Source organism: Typopeltis vanoorti, chromosome 24, assembly GCF_054136105.1.
Source record: "Typopeltis vanoorti isolate ZY-2024b chromosome 24, IOZ_Tvanoo_1.0, whole genome shotgun sequence".
In the NCBI taxonomy this organism is placed as follows: Eukaryota; Metazoa; Arthropoda; class Arachnida; order Uropygi; family Thelyphonidae; genus Typopeltis; species Typopeltis vanoorti.
In genome coordinates, this window is record NC_143572.1 from 51,618,469 (window position 1) to 51,640,436 (window position 21,968).

At 34.2% G+C, this 21,968-nt stretch overlaps 1 protein-coding gene across 6 annotated transcripts in view; it reads right to left on the reverse strand.

The window, feature by feature from the left end:
• The window catches only part of LOC150093191 (U2 snRNP-associated SURP motif-containing protein), a 467,947-nt gene that overhangs the window by 345,821 nt on the left and 100,158 nt on the right, over positions 1–21,968 (reverse strand). For 4 of the 6 annotated variants that reach the window (XM_090413350.1, XM_090413352.1, XM_090413349.1 and 1 more), the window contains one exon: positions 11,639–11,769. In XM_090413350.1, the coding sequence (XP_090269476.1) occupies positions 11,639–11,769 (131 nt within the window). The remainder of the gene's footprint in view (positions 1–11,638; positions 11,770–21,968) is intronic. The other 2 variants (XM_090413354.1, XM_090413351.1) reach the window with 1 other exon arrangement.

Here is a 21,968-nt window from a genome sequence, read left to right on the forward strand (position 1 = left end):
TGCTGACCTTCATACCATATCTATTACAACAGTTATTCGATTTAGTCAGGAAATCTTGCAGACTTGTACCAGATTTATTTAGAGGTATAACATCATCCGCATAAAGTAAAGAGCTGAGATTAACATCTCCAATTTTGATATCAGGTTTATTATTGCTGCTATTATTATTACATAACACCTGCACAGAGTTTAAAGACTCATCAAGGGTGGACACCGACTCTATGACCCTCCATCTCCACTGCAACTACCTTCATCATCTACACAAACGCCATCTACCAAAAACCACCACCACCACTAGTATTTTCACAGACATCCATGCCCATGGTGAGATTCGAGCCCACAGTCTTTTGTTTGGAGAGCAGATATGCTAACCACTCAACCAACCAGGCCGGCAGTACAAAGGTGTCGAAAGTCAGTAGTTTTTTTGAGGCATACCATGTGTGTACACACACACACACACATCTTCTTATTATTCCTTCCCTCCTGTTTTATCTTGCAGTGTCGAGGATTTTTTCTACATTTAACCGCTACTGTATCGAGGATAAGGTGGTTATCCCAATGCCTCTTTGTGTGTCCTATGTCTGTAGATGCATGTGTTCACAGGCCAGTTTTCCTGTTCTGGGGGACGAAAAACCCAAACTTTTGAGTGAAAAAAACCCCCCTTACCACCGTATGAGACCAACTAACTCACATTTAGTCGAAAGGCGAGTTAATCAGGTTCCATCAGTGAAGTGAGGAAACCGAACCCAGGACTTTCCCACCAAAGTGCTTTGTCTATACTTTTCTTCATAATGTGATCCATATAGATAATGTACATCCTTGTCTGACATCAGAATTAACATTAAGTCATCTTCCTGCACTTCCTTCGATTATAACCGCTGACTTATAACTCATAAATATTTCCATGATTTCTGTGTTGTAAAGTGAAAATCTGATCCAGACAATCTCTATTTGGCCTGAATAGAGCTTGTTCTTCACTATGCTCCCTTCCGCAATCCTTCTCAACCGTTTCTCAAGTATACTTGCATAAATCAAAATAGGAACACATCATCATCAAATTCCTGCCATGTACCCTCAAGGGGTGTACAGGATATGACAGTACTACATGCAAAAATTACATCATTACTAACTTCCTATCTACAATTTTCCTCCAAATCAGTCTGTTACTTGACAAGACTCCAACATTATCAGATCTAATATTTCTATCGTCTAAGGCACTTTGTACCGTATCAATCCACCTATATCTTGGTATTCCTCTGGGTCGTTTTCCTGCCAACCTGGCAGAGAATACTTGTTTTGCTAATCTTTCCTCTCCCATTCTATTTAAGTGACAATACCACTTGAGATTAGCTCTGTTAACGCATTCCTGGATGCTGACAATGTCAAGTTCTTTCCTAATATCCTCGTTTTTAATATGATATTGCTATTGATGCCATCTGTTCACGCCTCTACTCTTTCTCAGACTCTCATATCTGCGGTCTCTAGTCTTTGGTGAAGTGTTTTACTTCTGACCCAGCTCTCAGATCCATAAGTTAAAACTGGTTTGAACACTGTCTTGTATACAGCTAATTTAGTGTTCTGATTAATTTCTCTCTTATTCCATATAAATTTATTCAATTGACTTCCCACCATACCAGCTTTGCTGATTCTGTTGTCTATTTCTATATTTAGTTTACCATCTTCAGTAAATATTGTGCCTAAGTAGCTGAAATGTTTTACTTGTTCCACAGGTTCTCCATTCACAACACAGTTGACATTTTCAATGATTCTGCCTATTTTCATTGTCTTTGTCTTTTTATTGCTGACCTTCATACCATATCTATTACAACAGCTATTCAATTTAGTCAGAGAATCTTGCAGACTTGTAGCGGATTTATTTAGAAGTATAACATCATCTGCATAAAGCAAAGAGCTGACATTAACATCTCCAATTTTGATATCAGGTTTAATACCACTTTCCTTCATAATGTGATCCATATAGATAATGAATAACAGAGGGGATAATGTACATCCTTGTCTCACACCAGATTTAACATTAAACCATCTTCCTGTACTTCCTTCAATTCTAACTGCTGACTTACAACTCAAATAAAGACTAAGTATTGCTTGATATAATGCCCCATTGACACCATATAACTGCAGCGTATTGAATAGCTTCCTTGGCACCTTATCATATGCCTTTTCCAAATCGACAAAACTTAAATACAAATCTTTGTTATATTCCCATGCTTTCTCGACTATTTGTCGTAAAGTGAAGATCTGATCCTGACAGCCTCTATTCGGCCTGAATCCAGCTTGTTCTTCACCAAGCTTTTCTTCCACAATTCTTCTCAACCGTTTCTCAAGTATACTTGCATAGATCTTGCCAGCAACACTCAGTAGGGAAATACCTCTGTAATTCTCACATTCAGTTTTATTTTCCTTTTTATATATGGGTACTATGAGAGCTCTACTCCAATCATCGGGAATTCGTCCCTCTGTCCGGGCTTTCTGAACTATGCAGTGCAGCCACTGTAAGACTTTTATACCACCATACTTCAGCATTTCTGGTCGAATATCATCTACTCCTGCTGCCTTTCCACATTTCAAGTCTTTGATGGCATTTTCTACTTCAAGTATGGATATGTATTCCTGACTGCATGCCTGGTCAGTGTTTTTTTATCACTGTGCTGTCATCACTGCTTGTTTCATTTAGCAGTTTTTCAAAGTAATTACTCCATACTTCAAGGATATCTTTTTCTCCTGTTTTCATGTCACCTTTATCATCTCTAACTCCTTTTCAAGCATTCTTTCCTCCATTCCTAAGCTTCTTCAACAACCTCCAGAATATTTTGCCACCTTCTTGATATTTATTTTCTATATTCTTGCCAAAGTCCTCCCATGACTTTTGTTTAGCTAGTTTTTCACACTGTTTAGCTTTCTTATATTTGTCTCTGTGTTCTGTAAGAGTAAAAGCTGACTTATTTGCCAGGAACTTTTGATATGCTTTCTTCTTTTCCTTCACTGCCTCTTTAACTTCCTGTGTCCACCAGGGAGTTCTGAGGGTCAAAGCTGTATAACTGAGAGGAGACCTCCACATAGCCTTTAAAGGTATGCGGAGAACCGACCAGGGCTTCTGACCTAATGCCCAATCCTCACCTTCTCGTGGTGCACCGTGTTGGGTATCTACTTTGATACTGAACGAACGAGGATGGGCTGGCAATTTGGGATTTAGCCGACCAAATTGTATTTTTATTGGTTAAACCAAAATTAAAAAAAAAAAAAAATACCAGGAACACTCAGTAGGGAAATACCTCTAATTGTCACCCCTCCTTGACTGACCATTAGGACTGGTTGAGCTCTCCTAATGAGGGATTAAGTATTATATCCTATGACTGCATCCTGTGTGTCTGTACACGGAGTCGGTTTGCTAGCTTGCGGGATGAAAAACCCCATATAAACTGGGAGGAAAATTCTGCTGTCCACACCCAAGACTGGCTAACTTGGCTATGGCTGAGAAAGATCCCTAAGCTCCTCATGGCTTCGACGGGAATCTAACCTAGGGCACTCCTTCCACAATCATATGGTTGTGAAGTACATAGCTACTAGTCTAACTGAGCAGACTCAAGAAAAAATGCAAGAGTTTTAGAAAACGAACAAAACCATAGAGATTCCATCACAAATCCTGAAGAAAACATTGACTGATTCAGTCAGAGAGGCATGTGGTGAGGTTATCTGCAAGGATAGAAAAATCAGGCATTCCATGGTGGACACAGAAAGTTAAAAAGGCAGTGTAGAAAAAGAAGAACATCGAAAGTTCCTGGCGAATAAGTCAGCTTGTGTTCTTAGAGAATACAGAGACAAATATAAGAAGGCTAAACACTTTGTAAAACTAGCTAAACAAAAGTCATGGGAAGACTTTGGTAAGAAAATAGAAAATAAATACAAAGAAGGTGGAAAGATATTCTGGAGACTATTGAAAAAGCTCAGATATGGATGAAAGAGTGCTGTAAAAGGAATTAGAGATGACAAAGGTGACATGAAAACTGGAGAAAAAGATATCCTTGAAATATGGAGTAATTATTTCAAAAAATTGCTAAATTAAACAAGCAGTGATGACAGCACAGTGGTAAAAAAAACGCTCAACAGACATGCAATCAAGGATACATATCCATACTTGAAGTAGAAAAAGCCATCAAAAGATTGAAGTGTGGAAAAGCAGCAGGAGTAGATGATTTTCGACCAGAAATGCTCAAGTAGGGAGGTATAAAAGTCTTACAGTGGCTGCACTGCAAAGTTCAGAAGACAGAGGGATGAATTCCAGATGATTGGAGTAGAGCTCTCGTAGTATCCATATATAAAAAGGGAAATAAAACTGAATTTGAGAATTAGAGGTATTTCCCTACTGAGTGTTCCTGGTAAGATTTATGCAAGGATACTTGAGAAATGGTTGAGAAGGATTGTAGAAGGAAAGATTGGTGAAGAACAAGCTGGATTCAGGCCAAATAGAGGTTGTCAGGATCAGATTTTCACTTTACAACAAATAGCTGAGAAATCATGTGAATATAACAGAGATCTGTATTTAAGCTTTGTAGATCTTGAAAAGGCATATGACAAGGTGCCAAGAGAAAAGCTATTCAAAACACTACAGTTGTATGGTGTCAATGGAGCATTATATCAAGCAATACTTAGTCTTTATTTGAGCTGTAAGTCAGTAGTTAGAACTGAAGGAAGTACAGGAGGATGGTTTAATGTTAAATCTGGTATCAGATAAGGATGCACATTACCCCTTCTGGTATTCATTATCTATATCGATCACATTATGAAGGAAAATGGTATTAAACCTGATATCAAAATTGGATATGTTAATCTCAGCTCTTTAATTTATGCAAATGATGTTATACTTTTAAATAAATCCAGTACAAGTCTGCAAGATTTTCTAAAATAATTGAAAAAATTGATTTACTGAGTGAGCACTTTGCAAGCATATGTCTTCCTAGTGAGGTATTTTCATTAACCTATATCACAGACACTAATGTGGGAACAGAGGTGGATGAATTGGAGGTTTATAGAATATTGCAGAATCTCAATGTGAATACACATGTGGGATTAGATGGGACATCAGCTAGAGTTTTGCAAGAATGTGCAAGAGAATTAGCACTGCCTTAGACTAAGCTGTTTAAGTCTCAGCTCTGATAAAAGTTCCAAAGGAGTGGAAAGAGGGCAAAATTATTCCTTTGCATAAAGAAAGTTCAAAGACTACAGTAGCACATTATAGACCAATCAGCATCTCAGGCATGGTGGTACAAGTACTACAAAAATTGGTAAAAAAAAAAAATAATAAAATAAAAATAAAAAATTCAAGAATGGATAGATAAAAATGTGATACTGTAAGAGTGTCAACATGACTTTTTGGAGGGTCGGTGATGCCTTAGTAATTTACTAACTTTTTACAACAGCTGAGTTGGATAAAGGAAATGGATACATGATGATTTTACAAAGGCATTTGACAGAGTACCACATGGAAGTCTGTTATACAAATTAGAACAGATGGGGATGAATATGACACTGATAAGTGGATGGCTGCTGGACAGATATCAAAAAGTGGTATATGGAGGGGAGAACTGAGGTGAAAGCTGGTGACTAGTGGTGTGCCACAAGGTTCAGGGCTGCTTAATTTATACATAAACAATATAGGAAATAACCTGAAGTGGAATAATCAGTTGTTTAATGATGATGCAAAATTATGTAGAATAATAGTCAATCAAGATGATGTGGAGAGCTTGCATGACGATTAAAATAGGCTGTCAGTATGGAAAAAAAGTTAATGGATATCAGTTTAATGTCGAGTAATGTAAAGTTATGCACTTTTTGATAAATAGATTACAAGCCGTTTATCACATTGATGGCACTGTACTCAAGGAAATAGATGAAGCTAGAGATTTAGGGGTGGTGGTAGACAGAGAGTTAAAGTTTAGAGGACATATTGCTAAAGTTGCTAAGGTAGCCCATAAGATTAATTGGCTATTGAAGTACATATTAACAAGTAGAGATAAAGAAATAATTTCAGCTATTTTAAGTGAAGGCAAATGAAACATGTAATATAATAGATATGCCTAGTGTACATGTGGGAGAGGAACTAAGCGAATAAACTAACATGGAATAAGAGAGAAATCAGAAAAAACACCAAGCCAGCAGTATAAAGGTGTGTTCACACTAATTTTAAAATGTGGAACTTCAAGATGGATTTGAAATTAGACAGTTCATCAAAGACTGGAGATCAGAGATATACAGCTTGCAATAGCAAAAGCATATAAAAATGAAGACAGAATAATAGACAGTATTTGAGAAAGTAAAAGTAGAGCTAATTTAAGATGATATTGGCACCACTTAAAATAATGGGATGTGAAAGGATTACTAAAACAGTTAAAAAGCAGGAAACCCAATGTCTATAGAGAATGGTGCAGATGAGAATGCTTCAGAAGATATCTTTGACTCTTTGGTGACCTTTAAGCTGATATCTGTTCATTTTTTATATTGCTATGTAAGTGGGAGATGTCAGTATAAGCCTTTAAGAAATGCAAAGAGCTTAACAAGTCTTCTGACCTCATCTCCAATCCTAGCCTTCTCCTGGTGTGTTCTAGTAGTAGGTATCTAATTGGATATTGAATGAACAAGGTTGGGCTGACAATTTGGGACTTTGGCTACCAAGTTATTAGCACAAGCACTTGAAATGCGATGATGAAATGTGATGCAAACTGAGGCAATACCAGTTAAAACAAAGCCCTGCTATTGTTGTCACAAGCAAAAACAGCAGAGGCATTGTTAATAACCAGAAGAAACATTGAAAAGTCATCTATTGCAACAAACTCAAACTCATCGTCAGTAGAATTCAAGATATGCATCATCAATGTAAAAAGCATTAACAGAAACATATGGAACAGGCAGAAGAAGTAGATAAGTATCATGTCAACATATTTGGTCTTACCGAGACTAACACAGGTCAGATTCTGCTAAATAATAACTATACAATGTCATACGTTTTTATATCAGTCTCACACATGAGATGTCTCAAGACCTATGATAGTGCCATATGGGTAAGTGCTTAGAAAGAAGAAGAAAGGAATCTGTTGATGTGTTTCTTGAAGACCAGAAAGTTATAATCATTGTGGAAAACAGTAGAAGACTGCTTCAAGTACATTAGTGCTGTAGGTAGACTAAGGATATTTTTTTCTTCATTAATTTAATTATTTTGTATTTTGATTTCTTGCTTCCATAATCTGGAAACCCTGCTCTAGAGACCAAATATAGAAAATGAACATCTCTCGCTTACCTAAGGATAATCACAAACATCCATGTTCATGGCAGGATTCAAACCTGAAGCTTGCTGTTTGGAGAGCAGATATACTGACCACTCATTCAACCAAGCTAGAAGGCCAGGAGACCTGATTCTTAATAGTCAAGAAATCATGGAATTAAGTTTTAAGTTTTGTAGGTCTGGAAAAGGGATACATGGTGCCAACAAAAAAACTGTTCAAATGCAACATTATATGGGATAAACAGGGCATAGGTCTATATTTAACCTGTAAATCAGCAGTAAGAAACAAGAGGTATTGGAAAATGATTTAATAAAATCAGATGTAAGACAAGGGTGCACACTATCTCCACTGCTATTCTTCATCTGCATAAATTACATTATAAAAGAAAGTGGCATTAAACCTTATATCAAAATTTGAGATATTCAACTCAGTTCTTTATATAGGTAATGTTAATATTTAATTTGACAATTTTTAGTTAAAAAGTGATTTGGAAATAAATAACATAATAAATAAAGCTGGTGTTGTGAGGATCCAGTTAAATAAATTTATATGGAATTAATTTATTCAACTATGGAGGCTCAAAATTGGAAAGGAATAATTAACCGGATGGCATCAATGGGCAGAATCATATGAAAAATGAAGATATTAGGAAGGCAAACTAGACACTATTAGCATTTAAGAATGTGTGAGCAGCGTTCATCTAAGGTATGGTCAACTGCTTATACAAACTGGAGAGGAACGGCAGCAAAACTGGCAAGTGTTATCAGAAGGGTATGAAAAAAGAGCAGAGGTAGAGCAAGATCTAGATAGATTGAAGTGCCTTAAAAGACTGAAATATAACGACAATATTTGAGTCCTAACGAATAACAGAATAATTTGAAGGACACCACTCATAGAAAATCTTTAAAGGTACCTGTATCATAACTATAAACAACAAATTACATGATAACCACAGTAATTAAATTTAATGAAAGAAATCAGTAAATCAGTTTAATTAGTAAACTGATTGTTGTATGTACCTTGTATTCCTGTTCTTTGATTTGCTAGTTTCTACATGATAATGTACTGGTATTTTCAGTATGAAATATCTGTACTTTCATTAAAGTTAATTACTGTGGTTATTGTGTAATTTGTTATTTTACTCATTGAAAGTTAGTAATTACATAGTACCATAATAGTATCCTGTACATCCTTTGAGGGTACATCAAGAATATGATGATGATCAGAGATTTGATGTAAACAGACTACTAGGAAAAAATCTGTAGATAGGAAACCAGTAACGAAATAAAAACTGTTAGATTACAATGGTTTCCTGAGAATACTAGTAAAAGATGATGATTTAATTAATATGGAGAAGAATGATTTGTTAAGTCATATATTACACATTCTGTACAGAGGCAGAATGAAGAAAACTGGTCTGTGAATTAGCATCAGCCATCCAAAATGTACCTAACCTTCATAAATATGGTTATGTTGCCAAAAATTTGGGAAACTGTTATATTATATTTAATAAAAATACACAATTACAATTGGCAGACTCTTTAAATTCCAACTAAAGGGCATATTACCAAAGTACAGTGAGTCACCTAATATAATAAGTACTGTACTTTACTTTTAACGTTGAAAAACAGCTGATCTGTTTTTAGAACAATATGTAATATAATTTCAATGTTATGTACAGGACTCGACAAATTATGCAAAACTTACTTGCCACAAAAAAAAAAAAAAAAAATCTACCTGTCCAAGACCTCCACACCCATGTTTTTAATGTCCTAATAAGTCAATAAGAATTCCATAAAGTGATTAGTGATCTATATCATTGTTTGGACAACATTTTCCATTGTGTCAGAACCATTCCAAGAAGTCAATAAATAACAACAGAAAGATCCATAAAAACAACATTGATTTTTTGGAAAATATAATTTATTATAATAAATTCTGTTACTAGATGATGGCCTTCCATATTATGCATATTGTTCTGTTTTTTTTTAATTAAAAAAATATTTCTTATAGAAAGCTTTTTTTTTATTAAATAAAAAACATTCTATTTGGTCCAGACTACACTTACAGTTGGCAAAATCTACTCGCTAAGGTGAGTGGACAAGCGTATTTGTCGAGCCCTGGTTATGTATTACATTTTTAATAACAATGAACATATTTCAACAAATCCTAAAAAATATTTTACATTAATAATTAGATTAGCTATATTTTGTCCTTAACTGGGTGGGAATATTAGGCATCCTACTGAATAATAGTTACAAATTATTTCAATAGTTCTCAAAACAACAAAAACCTTTATCAGTAGGGTTTCAGTAACGTTTTTTTTTTTATACTATTGCTGAAGACAAGAAAGTCCTCTTTGCAGAAAAGTGCATAACTGAATTTAAAAAAAGCTACCAATAGTTAACTGTGATGTGCTGGTGCTTCTAGTAATATAATAGATGCTTAACTGATAACTCACTATAGCAAATTATTGGGAACAAAAAATACTTTGTTATAGTGAATTTCCTTCCGAATACAACTAATGTTTGTTTGCTACAGTGAGTTTGGGCTGTACTTATAGTTATGAACAAATAACATAAGCAGACTCCAGCCACTGCAAGTTTAGCATTCATATAAATTTATTGAGGCAAATTTTGAATGCTTGTGTCTCATGAGGTGGTTGTCCTGCAATGATATCTTTTAGCCTAAATAATACTGCAGATAACCAATTGACATTGACATAACTTCAGTTTCCAAAACAAGAACCACAGAGAAATATACTGTCTCAGGACTGCATTACAGTGATACTTTTTTTCTTCCTTACTCTCAACCAAATTAATTTCAAATATCAGAGAAAATGAACAGATAAGGAAGTTTAGTTAAAAAAAAAATTGGTATCTGGAAAAAGGCACAGAAAATTTCTCCTATCTAAGGCATGTTAACCATGTCTGATTTGTTTTCCAGTAAAGTGAAGCCGATTCTACCATTCCATAATATATTAACAAATCAAAGTATATCAAGGAGTTATATACATAAGATCTAGTGCTTATATTTATTGCTGATGCTTCCTATAAGTGTAGATATATCTAGTTTAGTAGTGATCATAATTTTGTATTATTTGAATTACAGTCACACAGAAAAGTGCTGCTCAGCTGGCTGGTTATTCATAAAAAAGGACTGCATGTCTAGTAATGAAACCACTAAAACATATTCCATGAGAGAGGAATGGTTTGGAAATTTGAAAAGATACAGTCTAAATAACATAAAGCTAGATTATATTGAGGATGAAAGGAAGGGGAGAGAGGGTCTGCTTTCTAAAAGCTTAAGGGAATTTCTAGACCAGTTCCAGAATTGGGGGAAAAAAAAAGGGTTCAAGTTCAAAGATGTTGCTTTTAGCAAGTTACAGAACTAAATGAGAATAAGGATGATTGCTAAATAAAATAAAAAGTCAATGAGAAAAATTAAAGATTTCTTTTTTTTTTTTTTTGATGGGTGGGTGAAGGATTGTTAATTGGAATTTAAATAAAAGGTGTATAAATCCTCAAAACAATCATAACATTCTTCAAGACCACATTGAAGAAATTACCAGATTTCTTACTTCATGATGCTCAACTAGAATCATCAGTAAATTAACAATTAGAGCCAACTTTGGCTGTTAATTCTTGTGGAAACAACTCCCCACCTTCCAACATATTGTGAACACTCATATGTACTTACTTTGCAGATTTTGTTGACTTCAACAGTATTTTGTAATTAATCCAATCACAAATTAACTCTGCAAAGCTATCATCACTAATAATGCCTTATCATAATGAATATAACTTAAGAAAGAATTTGATAAACTTTTGAAGTTGGTAATTAAATATTTTAACATAAAAATAAAGAAAATCTATTTTCTATGTAAAAAAATAAATATCCCACTAGCACAAACAGATACTGACTTGCAATTTTAGCCTTCTGCAGCTTATTCACACCAGAACTATTCTGATTTCATCATGCACAAGCTCTAATTTGCCTTTTAATCTCATTAGAGAAAAATGAAGTTAATATCACATTCTTCTCATTTACAATAGCTGTGAACAATACCAAACCACATATAAAGCCATACAGTAGTGCAACCAAGTTCCTAAATCTCCCCTTATTTTTAAGAGCTTTAGTTTGCTAATCTGCTGCCTTCCTTACAAACAGGCTGGCTCAGCTGTGTTTACTAGGAGAAGAGGACTATTTTATACAAACTTTGAAACACAGCACACCCAGTTAACTTAAAAAGATGTTCACCCAGTTAAGAGTTAGAAAAACAAATAATAAATATCAAAATTTTCAATTTAATAATATGTTTGAAAAATACCACTATTTACAATTATTATTCTGGTTCTTATTTTGTTTACCAAGCCTAATCTGTACATCGACTGGATCCATTCTCCCAGATTTTACTTGTTCTTTCAGAGCAGTTTTTAATCTGTGCCGCTCTTCACGTTCTTCTTGTATACTATAAGAAAACAGAATTTCAAGGCACACTACTAGAAAAATTCTTAAAATAAGTAAAAAAAAAAATGTAATTTCATTTATTTATATGACATAACATTCACCAAAAAAAATGTTCTGCCATGAAACAAAAGTGATTCTTTTCAAACATGAAATTGGACATTAATGCTACAATTGTACTAGAACTCTAATTTTTCAGGAAGCAAAATTAAATATTGATATACTACTGCCTTTCATAAAAATCTAGAGTATACATATATGTGAATTCACTTACAATCAAACTTGAAGTCTTCTGCTTACAGCTGACAGAATGATTCTTTGCTCAAAATACAGCAAAAAAGTAAGCACACTAGAGATTGACAGTTGCTAAACACATTATTTGATAGAAGAAATGACCTGATGGAAGCATTGGCCATACTCATCATTAATAGCACTCACATTAGGAGAAAAGAAATCCAAATGTCCATACAGAAAATGGATTTTAATGATGTGTTGCATTGTCTTTCTTTCTTTGTACAGTTACAGAAATAGTGTAGCATATCTACTACAAAGTTTTTTGTAATTATCACTTTTAAATTACCCCAAAAATAAGCACTAACAGATTTGAAATCTTATGTAATACTTTTTTTTTTTTTATAATAATATCTTAAGTGACACCTCCCATGGTGTCACTAAAGATATTGTGAAATCACTAAAGATGTTACTGGAACGACTGTCTTTCATAAAGGCATGAAATTGTGGACTACATAAAAAGGTCATCTATAATTTTTGCATAATTTATTCTTGAGGAGTTATCCTTTAAACACAGGAAACATTTAAAAAAAAAAAAACTAACAAAATTTTTGGGGATATCACAAGGAAGTGGAGGGTGTGAAATGCTTTTCTCTCCTGACACTAAATTCTGGTCAACATTTTGTAACCTCATAATGGCAGTCTTGATTTGCTACTCAAATCAAGACTGCCGGTATGAGGGCAGACAGGTAGATCATTTAATATGACAAAAAGCAATATATTGTGAAGTCTAGTTGCATATGCATTTAAAGTGCTATCACTTTAAGGTTGCTGCAATTTCTCTATCAGTATTCACTATAGTTTATCAATTTAAGAAAAACAAAGCTATATTCTCATAGAATTCCTTTGTATGAACAGCATATATGCTACTGTTGGATTCTGATTATGTAGAGATTAAAGTAATTATTATTTGCTTCAGAATCCAACATAATCCACCATCACAAAAGCTACATTTGTAAATATTATTTAATGTAAATCACTTGTTTATAATTTAATATTCATATAACTGCCTTAATTTTGTCTAATATTTAATTATTTAATCAAGATATATGTATTAATAATGAAAAGACTGTATTAAATATTATTAAGCTATTTTAATTATTACTATGTTAATATTATAAGAATTTGTATTTGATAATTTAACTGTGCATTATTTGAAATGTAAATATTCTCTATTTATTCCTGTTTGTAAAGTTTAATGTTATGTAATAGCTCAATTTTATTATATTTTGTTTTGTTGTCATGGAAACGTATGTAAGTGAGTGAGCACGTTTTGGAACACCACGTGAGGTTTATTGAAAAGAGTTTTAGAAGGAAATCACGACAAGAATGGATATAAAAAGGGAAGAACACTGAAATTATTTATTAGAGATTTATTAGAGAGAGATTGGCATTTAGGTTGGAATCGGAGCATTCAGCAATCACAGTGCGATGATAGCGAGCCGGCAAGTCACTCAAGCAGCTAAATAAAGTCTACTAGTCGAGAGGCGGTTAGCTAATAAGTTGTAGAATAACAATTATAGCTATGGAAGACAGCTGAGTGACTACTAATTAGACTAGCGATACTTGAATTGAGATTTAATTTCAGCGCCGACCTTTCAAGGACATATGGAACCTTGAAGCAAAGCACGGAGTTACTAGAGTAGTAGAGGCTGTAAAATTGAAGTTTACCGATAGCTGTGCTTGGAATTGTAGTGTCTAAAGAATTAATTAAATGCCAGAAGAGTGAACAACTGTGCATATAAAACCTCATTTTAAGAATTATTGTGTGTTGCCTTATTTCATGAGTGATCAGTAGTATTTCATGCAAGAATGTTTTTTTTTTCTGTGTATAGTGACCGATGATTAATTCAGTTATTGCTTAGAAGAAATATTTTAACGAGTGCCGTTTAATGTTTGAAGTGTTTACAGTTATAAAAAGTGTTTACGTATAAGTAGATGAAAGAAGATTATCGGTAAGATTATTCCAACCATTAATATTCCTTTACAGAAAGTGTGAAAGTTTCATCCTAGAATTTCCTTATACTAACAGTAACTATTGAGGAAGTTAGCTAAAGTGTAAATTTAAAAGTGTTTGTTTGTGAAGAGGTATTACTGCAATTTTTGTTGTATTTGGAACTTAAAGAACTGTGAGAAGACTGTATTTTAGAGATAAATATAGATAACATATTTATCATTATCTAAGTTGTATGATTGAATTTATCAGAAGTTAAAATGTTTGTGATATCTTAATTACTGATTTGAATTTAAGTGTAAAATTTATGATTCTAAAATTAAATGTTTGTTTTTGTTAATCAAAAGTTGTATTTTGCCTGAATCTCTTTTACTGCACCATTCATAAACTATTCGAACCAAAGCAGGTGAATTAAGTAAGTTAAATATACTCGGCCAGTATATATTTTAAGGAGTAATAGTTGAGGGTTGATTTATCTTCAATTCTTGAACTAATCCAGATATAGACTGGCGCAGTCTATAAATATAAATTTTCTCTATATTTGTATTAGAAATCAACTAGCAACTATTTTCTAGGTTAAGAACATCATAATAACTAAATGTCGGATCCAAAGTAAGGATTGACAAGAAGTAGGATCCAACACTACTAGAAAAGAGGAATTTCTAACTTTCAAACTATACCTTGATGCTTCATAATAATGCTTTACGGTATAAACCACACTGAGAGGAAAAATGTATATTTATTAAACTCACTAACATTTTGCTGGTTTTGGTCAATTGGTAGAGCCTCTGCTACTAATGGCTCGCAAAAAGTTATGCAAGTTTGAGCACAGTTAGTAGTTGGAAGGGGTCAATCGTTCGATGCTGTTGGTACACTCTCCCTCGATGAGTCTTTGGACTCCCTGGAGGTGTCACATAATAATAATAATCAGAGCACAATTATAACAGTGATAGGCACATAGCACTAAACTATGTAATTGAGAAAAACAATTTAAATTGTAACTGACAACAAAATTAATATCTTTACGTGGTATCCTCTATGGATCAGATAATGACAAAGTTAATTTAGAGAAGTCAGACTATCACGTTTAAAATTATAGTTTCCCACATTTTTGGTAAATTAATGTAACCATACTTGTTTAGGTCAGGCGAGTGCTTCACAGCTGATGCTGATTCTAAAAATAGTCTCTCAGACCTATAATGACTTTTATGTAATAAAAATGTTTTCCTCCATCTGATTCTATGTGAAGGAGTATCCAGAGCATGGTCTGCAAATCCTGATGTGGCATACAGATGAATGGATGTAATTTTTGTGTTCTTCAAGGTGGATGTTAACTGATCTACCTGTCTGCCTGAAAAAGGCCAAACTGCAAGGCCAAAAAAGGCCAAACTGCAAGGAACTTTATACACCCCAGGGTGTTCAAGAGTATGCAGTTGATCTTTAGGAGAATATATGAAGGAACCAGCTGAATGAAAGGTTTACAAGTAGTATGGAGATTATTTTTTCTGATGTATCCTTAACATATGGAATAGGAATGGTTTTGCTGTGATCCTGTGTGTTGGAAGGATAGGGGGATGTCTGCGATATTTTATCTATCTTATATGGCTGTACCCGTTGACTAAAAAGGTGTTGTAGAGGTCTGTGAGCTGAGTCATTTGAACAAATAGCTTTTTCTCAGTGAGGAAATGTTTCAAGGATGCTATACTTTTGGGAAGGGTGGTAATGTGAGTGTTTATGTAAATACCTTCCTGTATGAGTGGGTTTTCTATAAATGGAGAAGAATAATGAGCCATTAGGAAGTCATGTCACTAGTGTATTATCTAAAAAGGAGAGACAATTGCTGCTTTGTTTTTCTATGGTGAAATTTATTTAGGGTGTTGGCAGTCAAGATGTGTCAAAAATGTACCTAATGTGTTTTGACCATGGGGCCAAGGGCAGCAAACTCATCACACAGTGCAGCCAAACTGTTGGTTTAAGTGTGGCTGTGTTGCGTGCTTGGTTTTCAAAATTTTCTATATTTTCATTTAAATTACTTTGAAAAAAACTGCTAATACTTTGAAAAACTGCTAAATGAAACAAGCAGTGATGACAGCACAGTGATAAAAAACACTGACCAGGCATGCAGTCAGGAATACATATCCATACTTGAAGTAGAAAAAGCCATCAAAGGCTTGAAATGTGGAAAGGCAGCAGGAGTAGATGATATTCGACCAGAAATGCTGAAGTATGGTGGTATAAGAGTCTTACAGTGGCTGCACTGCATAGTTCAGAAAGCCTGGACAGAGGGACGAATTCCCGATGATTGGAGTAGAGCTCTCATAGTACCCATATATAAAAAGGGAAATAAAACTGAATGTGAGAATTACAGAGGTATTTCCCTACTGAGTGTTCCTGGCAAGATCTATGCAAGTATACTTGAGAAACGGTTGAGAAGAATTGTGGAAGAAAAGCTTGGTGAAGAACAAGCTGGATTCAGGCGAAATAGAGGCTGCCAGGATCAGATCTTCACTTTACGACAAATAGTCGAGAAAGCATGGGAATATAACAAAGATCTGTATTTAAGTTTTGTCGATTTGGAAAAGGCATATGACAAGGTGCCAAGAGAGAAACTATTCAATACGCTGCAGTTATATGGTGTCAATGGGGCATTATATCAAGCAATACTTAGTCTTTATTTGAGTTGTGAGTCAGCAGTTAGAATTGAAGGAAGTACAGGAAGATGGTTTAATGTTAAATCTGGTGTGAGACAAGGATGTACATTATCCCCTCTGTTATTCATTATCTATATGGATCACATTATGAAGGAATGTGGTATTAAACCTGATATCAAAATTGGAGATGGTAATGTCAGCTCTTTGCTTTATGCGGATGATGTTATACTTCTAAATAATTCCGCTACAAGTCTGCAAGATTCTCTGACTAAATTGAATAGCTGTTGTAATAGATATAGTATGAAGGTCAGCAATAAAAAGACAAAGACAATGAAAATAGGCAGAATCACTGAAAATGTCAACTGTGTTGTGAATGGAGACCCTGTGGAACAAGTAAAACATTTCAGCTACTTAGGCACAATATTTACTGAAGATGGTAAACTAAATATAGAAATAGACAACAGAATCAGCAAAGCTGGTATGGTGGGAAGTCAACTGAATAAATTCATATGGAATAAGAAAGAAATTAGTCGGAACACTAAATTAACTGTATACAAGACTGTGTTCAAACCAATTTTAACTTATGGATCTGAGAGCTGGGTCAGAAGTAAAACACATGACCAAAGACTAGAGACCGCAGATATGAGAGTCCTCAGAAAGATTAGAGGCGTGAACAGATGGCATCAATGGGAATATCATATTAAAAATGAGGATATTAGGAAAGAACTTGACATTGTCAGCATCCAGGAATGCGTTAGCAGAGCTAATCTCAGATGGTATGGTCACTTAAATAGAATGGGAGAGGAAAGATTAGCAAAACAAGTGTTCTCTGCCAGGTTGGCAGGAAAACGACCCAGAGGAAGACCAAGATATAGGTGGATTGATACGGTACAAAGTGCCTTAGACGATAGAAATATAAGATCTGATAATGTTGGAGTCTTGACAAGTAACAGACTGATTTGGAGGAAAATTGTAGATAGGAAGTTAGTAATGATGTAATTTTTTCATGTAGTACTGTCATATCCTGTACACCCCTTGAGGGTACATGGCAGGAATTTGATGATGATGATGATCATCATCATCATCATTTAAATTATTGCAAAACACAAAATCACTACTTAAAGAAAAGCAACAAGTTGATCTTTGTGTCTGCCTTTTCAAGAAGTTAACTATGGTCTAGATGACATATGGGCAACCCCTGGCCCTAATCTATTTCAGCGAAGTTTGTCTGATTCATGGTGGGAGAAAACATAGTGTGTTCTACTAACTCACATTAAGCTGACGTCATATGACTTGCACAAAACACACTATGTTTTCTCCAACCAATGTCTCTTTGTCACTTTGACTAACAGCATGTGTGAATGTGTTACAAAGTGTCAGTTCAGTACTTGCGTTGGTGTTGTGCTTTGTTCAGTGCTTGCATTGATGTTATATTCTGTTCGGTGCCTGCGTTGATGTTGTGTTCTGTTCAGAACTGGATGGAGGATTATTATTTTATTCTGAATAAAGGTTTGCCTGTATGTTTGCTGTGACGAATCCGTATCCATCAACAAAGAATACAACTTGAAGAGACACTTTACTTCGAGACATGCGGATCATCTAAAAATTGATGGACAACTACGAAAAGATGAAATACAGAAGTTGAAGAAGAGCTTGGATACCCAGCTGCAAATGTTCAACAAGCAAAGAACGTACCACAGCATTGTCAAAGCTAGTTTTGTGGTAAGCGAAAAAATCGCTAAGCATTCTAAGTCATTTGATGAAGGAGAATTTATCAAAGAATGTCTGCTGGATGTTGCAAGTATAATGTGTCCTGAAAAGAAAAAAAGACTTCAAGAATATTCGTTTGTTGAGACGTACTGTTGTCCGACAGATAGAAATTATGGCTGATGATATCAAAAAAAGTTTAAAAGAGATTGCTTTGGATGACAGCACTGATGCCTCCAATACAGCACAACTAGCAATATTTATTCAAGGAGTTGATGCAGATTTCAACATCACAGAAGAATTATTGGCGTTCGGCCGTTAAAAGGAACAACTACCGGTGAAGATATATTTGAAACAGTCAACACAGTCTTCGAGAGATTTGGACTTAAATGGAGTTCACTATCTGGCATATGCACTGATGGAGCCCCTGCAACGGTTGGTGCACAGAAGGGATTTACTGGAATAGTTCATGAAAGAGCAATAGAACTACAGACCCATCCAGAAAATTTAACAAATTTTCATTGCATTATCCACAAGATCTGTGTGCAAAAATCAATTAAATTCACAAATATTATGGAAGTTGTAGTAGCCAGTTATTAACTTTATTAAGTCACGTGCACTTAATCACCGCCAATTTAAGAGTATTTGGCAGACCTATTTTTGGATTATGAAGATGTGTCTTATTATTGTGAAGTGAGGTGGTTGAGTAAAGGTAAAATGTTAGAACGATTTTATGGACATAAAAGGAAACACAATTAACCAAGTAAAAGATGATGAGTGGGTGTGTGATTTAGCATTCCTTGTAGATGTCACTGGATACCTAAACGAACTGAATCTTAAATTGCAAAAACAAGGACGATTGATTCATGAACTGCATGGACATATCAAAGCTTTTTTGTAATAAACTAAGATTGTAGGAAAGTCAGATAAGAGCTAAAAATTGTTATCATTTGCCTACTCTAGCAACTCATAAAAATATCCCTTATAATTGTTATGGAGATGAACTGAAGGCACTAATAAAGAAATTTGATACAAGGTTTGCTGACTTCAAAAACAAAGACTCCACATTCGCTATATTTGCTCGTCCGATGGATGCTAATGTAAATAATGTGCCAGAAAACTTACAGATGGAACTTATTGAGCTTCAGGCAGATTTAGTGCTAAAATCACAATTTAACAACATTGCTTTGATGGATTTTTATAAATTTTATTTGGTGGAAGAAAAATATACAAATTTACGTGCCATTTCAAGAAAAATCATTCGTCTTTTCGGCAGCACATATATGTGGGAACAGTTTTTTTCTAGGATGAAATACAATAAATCAAAAATTCGGACAAGAATAACGGACGAAAACCTCGAAAATTCTATGCGATTATCCTTAAGTAATATTAATGTCAATATTGATAGTCTCGTAGTTGAAGTACAAGGCTTCACGTTAAATTGTTATGTCGTTCATTATATTATAAAATTTATGTAGAGCTTTATACCAAAGCATTATATTATAAATAAATGAAATATGAAGTAGCAACTTGTTTTAATTCATTTAATATTAATTTATTTTATTTAATAATTTGGTCTGGCCATTGGCTCGGAGATAGAATGATAATTTGGCCCCTAAACTAGGAAAGGTTGCCCATGCCTGGTCTAGATCCTAAGATCAGTTTATTTTTGGTAAGATTCAGGTCTCTTAATGAAAATCTGTATCCAGTTCATAAGAACATGATGATACACTTGGTAGACCATTAGTTTTTTTTATTTATTTATTTATTTTTTTTTTTTAAAGCTGTAGTTCTGCATCTCAGGTTGTTCGGGAACTAATAACATAATATTAGGATATATGTTGCACCATGATATTACCTTATCACTAGTCTCACGACAAATTTAGTTATTTTATTATACATTTCTAATTTGCAGAAAAACTAGAGATCACAACAGTTAAACTGGTATGATCTCTAGGCTCCCTCCATATACCAATGGGATAGTAAATTATATTGATTAATGTCCTTCAGACATAATCTTGAATAATGTGTCTACCTGATACAGCATATATGAGACCCAAATCAAGTCTCAATCTTCCACTTTACATCAATTCATGCTTTTTTGATCAGAGGAGTGAATATTTTGTAGAATTTAGTGTCATTTCATCGCAAACAAAACTACGTTGTTGTACTATGCGAATGCAACTTCAAGATCAAACCACATTCTGCACCCTCGTACAACAACAAATGTGCAACTACTCCATAGTCACTTTAAATGTACAACATTAGTTTATGAGAAGACAAATACTAAATTATAATGGTTACAAAACTTCCAAGGCACACAGTGTGGTAGAAATATATCTGCTTGATCTAATGCTTCACAGTGAGACAATAATGGAATAGGATCACTATATTGTACTGGTTAGTGACAGCAACTGATACTTATGTCACATTCATGTGATGACAAAATCCTTGCTTGCCTGCATGCCGCAAATAGTGTCAACCTTAAGCTGACTCAATGTAACTCAGCAGTGGTTACTTCTTGAACATGTTAATCAACAAAAATTGTAAGTGATGGAACACGTTGTCACTTTTTCAGCACAAAAAATTATGCTAAAATTGCCTGCATTTGCTTAAGGGCAAACTTCATGTTTGTACAATGTAATCTTTATAATGCTTTAACAAAAATCAACTAAATCTTCTGAATTATCTAGAGCAGGGGTGGCCAACCTTTTACTTTCCATGTGCCAATTTTTTCATGTACAAGTTCAGATGCACCATACAACTATTGTACCCTTAAACTCCATTTAAAAATATATTAATATGAACATATTTAATATGATATATGTATATGGTAATATAGACATATTTATGTTAAAACAATACGATATGGTATATTATTTAACATAAAAACAAGATAAACATTACTTACTTTAATCAGACATTTGAGTCTGTTTTGATTTTGCCAAACTTTTAATGTATATTAGTTACTGAGAGTAGCAGAGAATTCTTCAAAATTGAATCAGTCAGTCAAAATTTCATTTTGTTTTTAACCAATTTCATGGCTGAAAATGTTTGTTCACATCTGTACATTGTTCCGAAACAGCAGATATAATTCTTTGCAAAGTTTCTTAGTTCTGGAAAATGCTCACAAGGTAATGATTGCCAGAAATTAACATGTTGGAAGTATGTGGGATTGAGGAAAGCTCATCAAATTTTATGTCCAATAATGAATTTGTTTTGAAGTCAATAAGGTCAATAAGTTCCATTTGTATGTTACTAGGTATCCTCGTGAATTTTTGTTCCCTGAGTGAAAATGGATTTATAAATGCAAGTACACAGTCCTCTTCTTTAGCAGAATCATGAAAACGACTTTCAGCTGACTCTTGTAATAACCTGATTTCTTCAATATATTTGTAAAATCGCCATTATCTTCAGCACATTCACTGTGCTCTTTTAAGTGTGGAAACTGGCTCAAATCCTCATTTTCCAACTGAGAGGTAAGCAGTCTTAACTTCATCTTGAAGTCATTGATATAATTTACTAAGCTTGAAAACAATTTGTTCCTGAACTGCAGTTTCAAATTTAGATCATTGAGATGGCTGGTAACATTAACTAAAT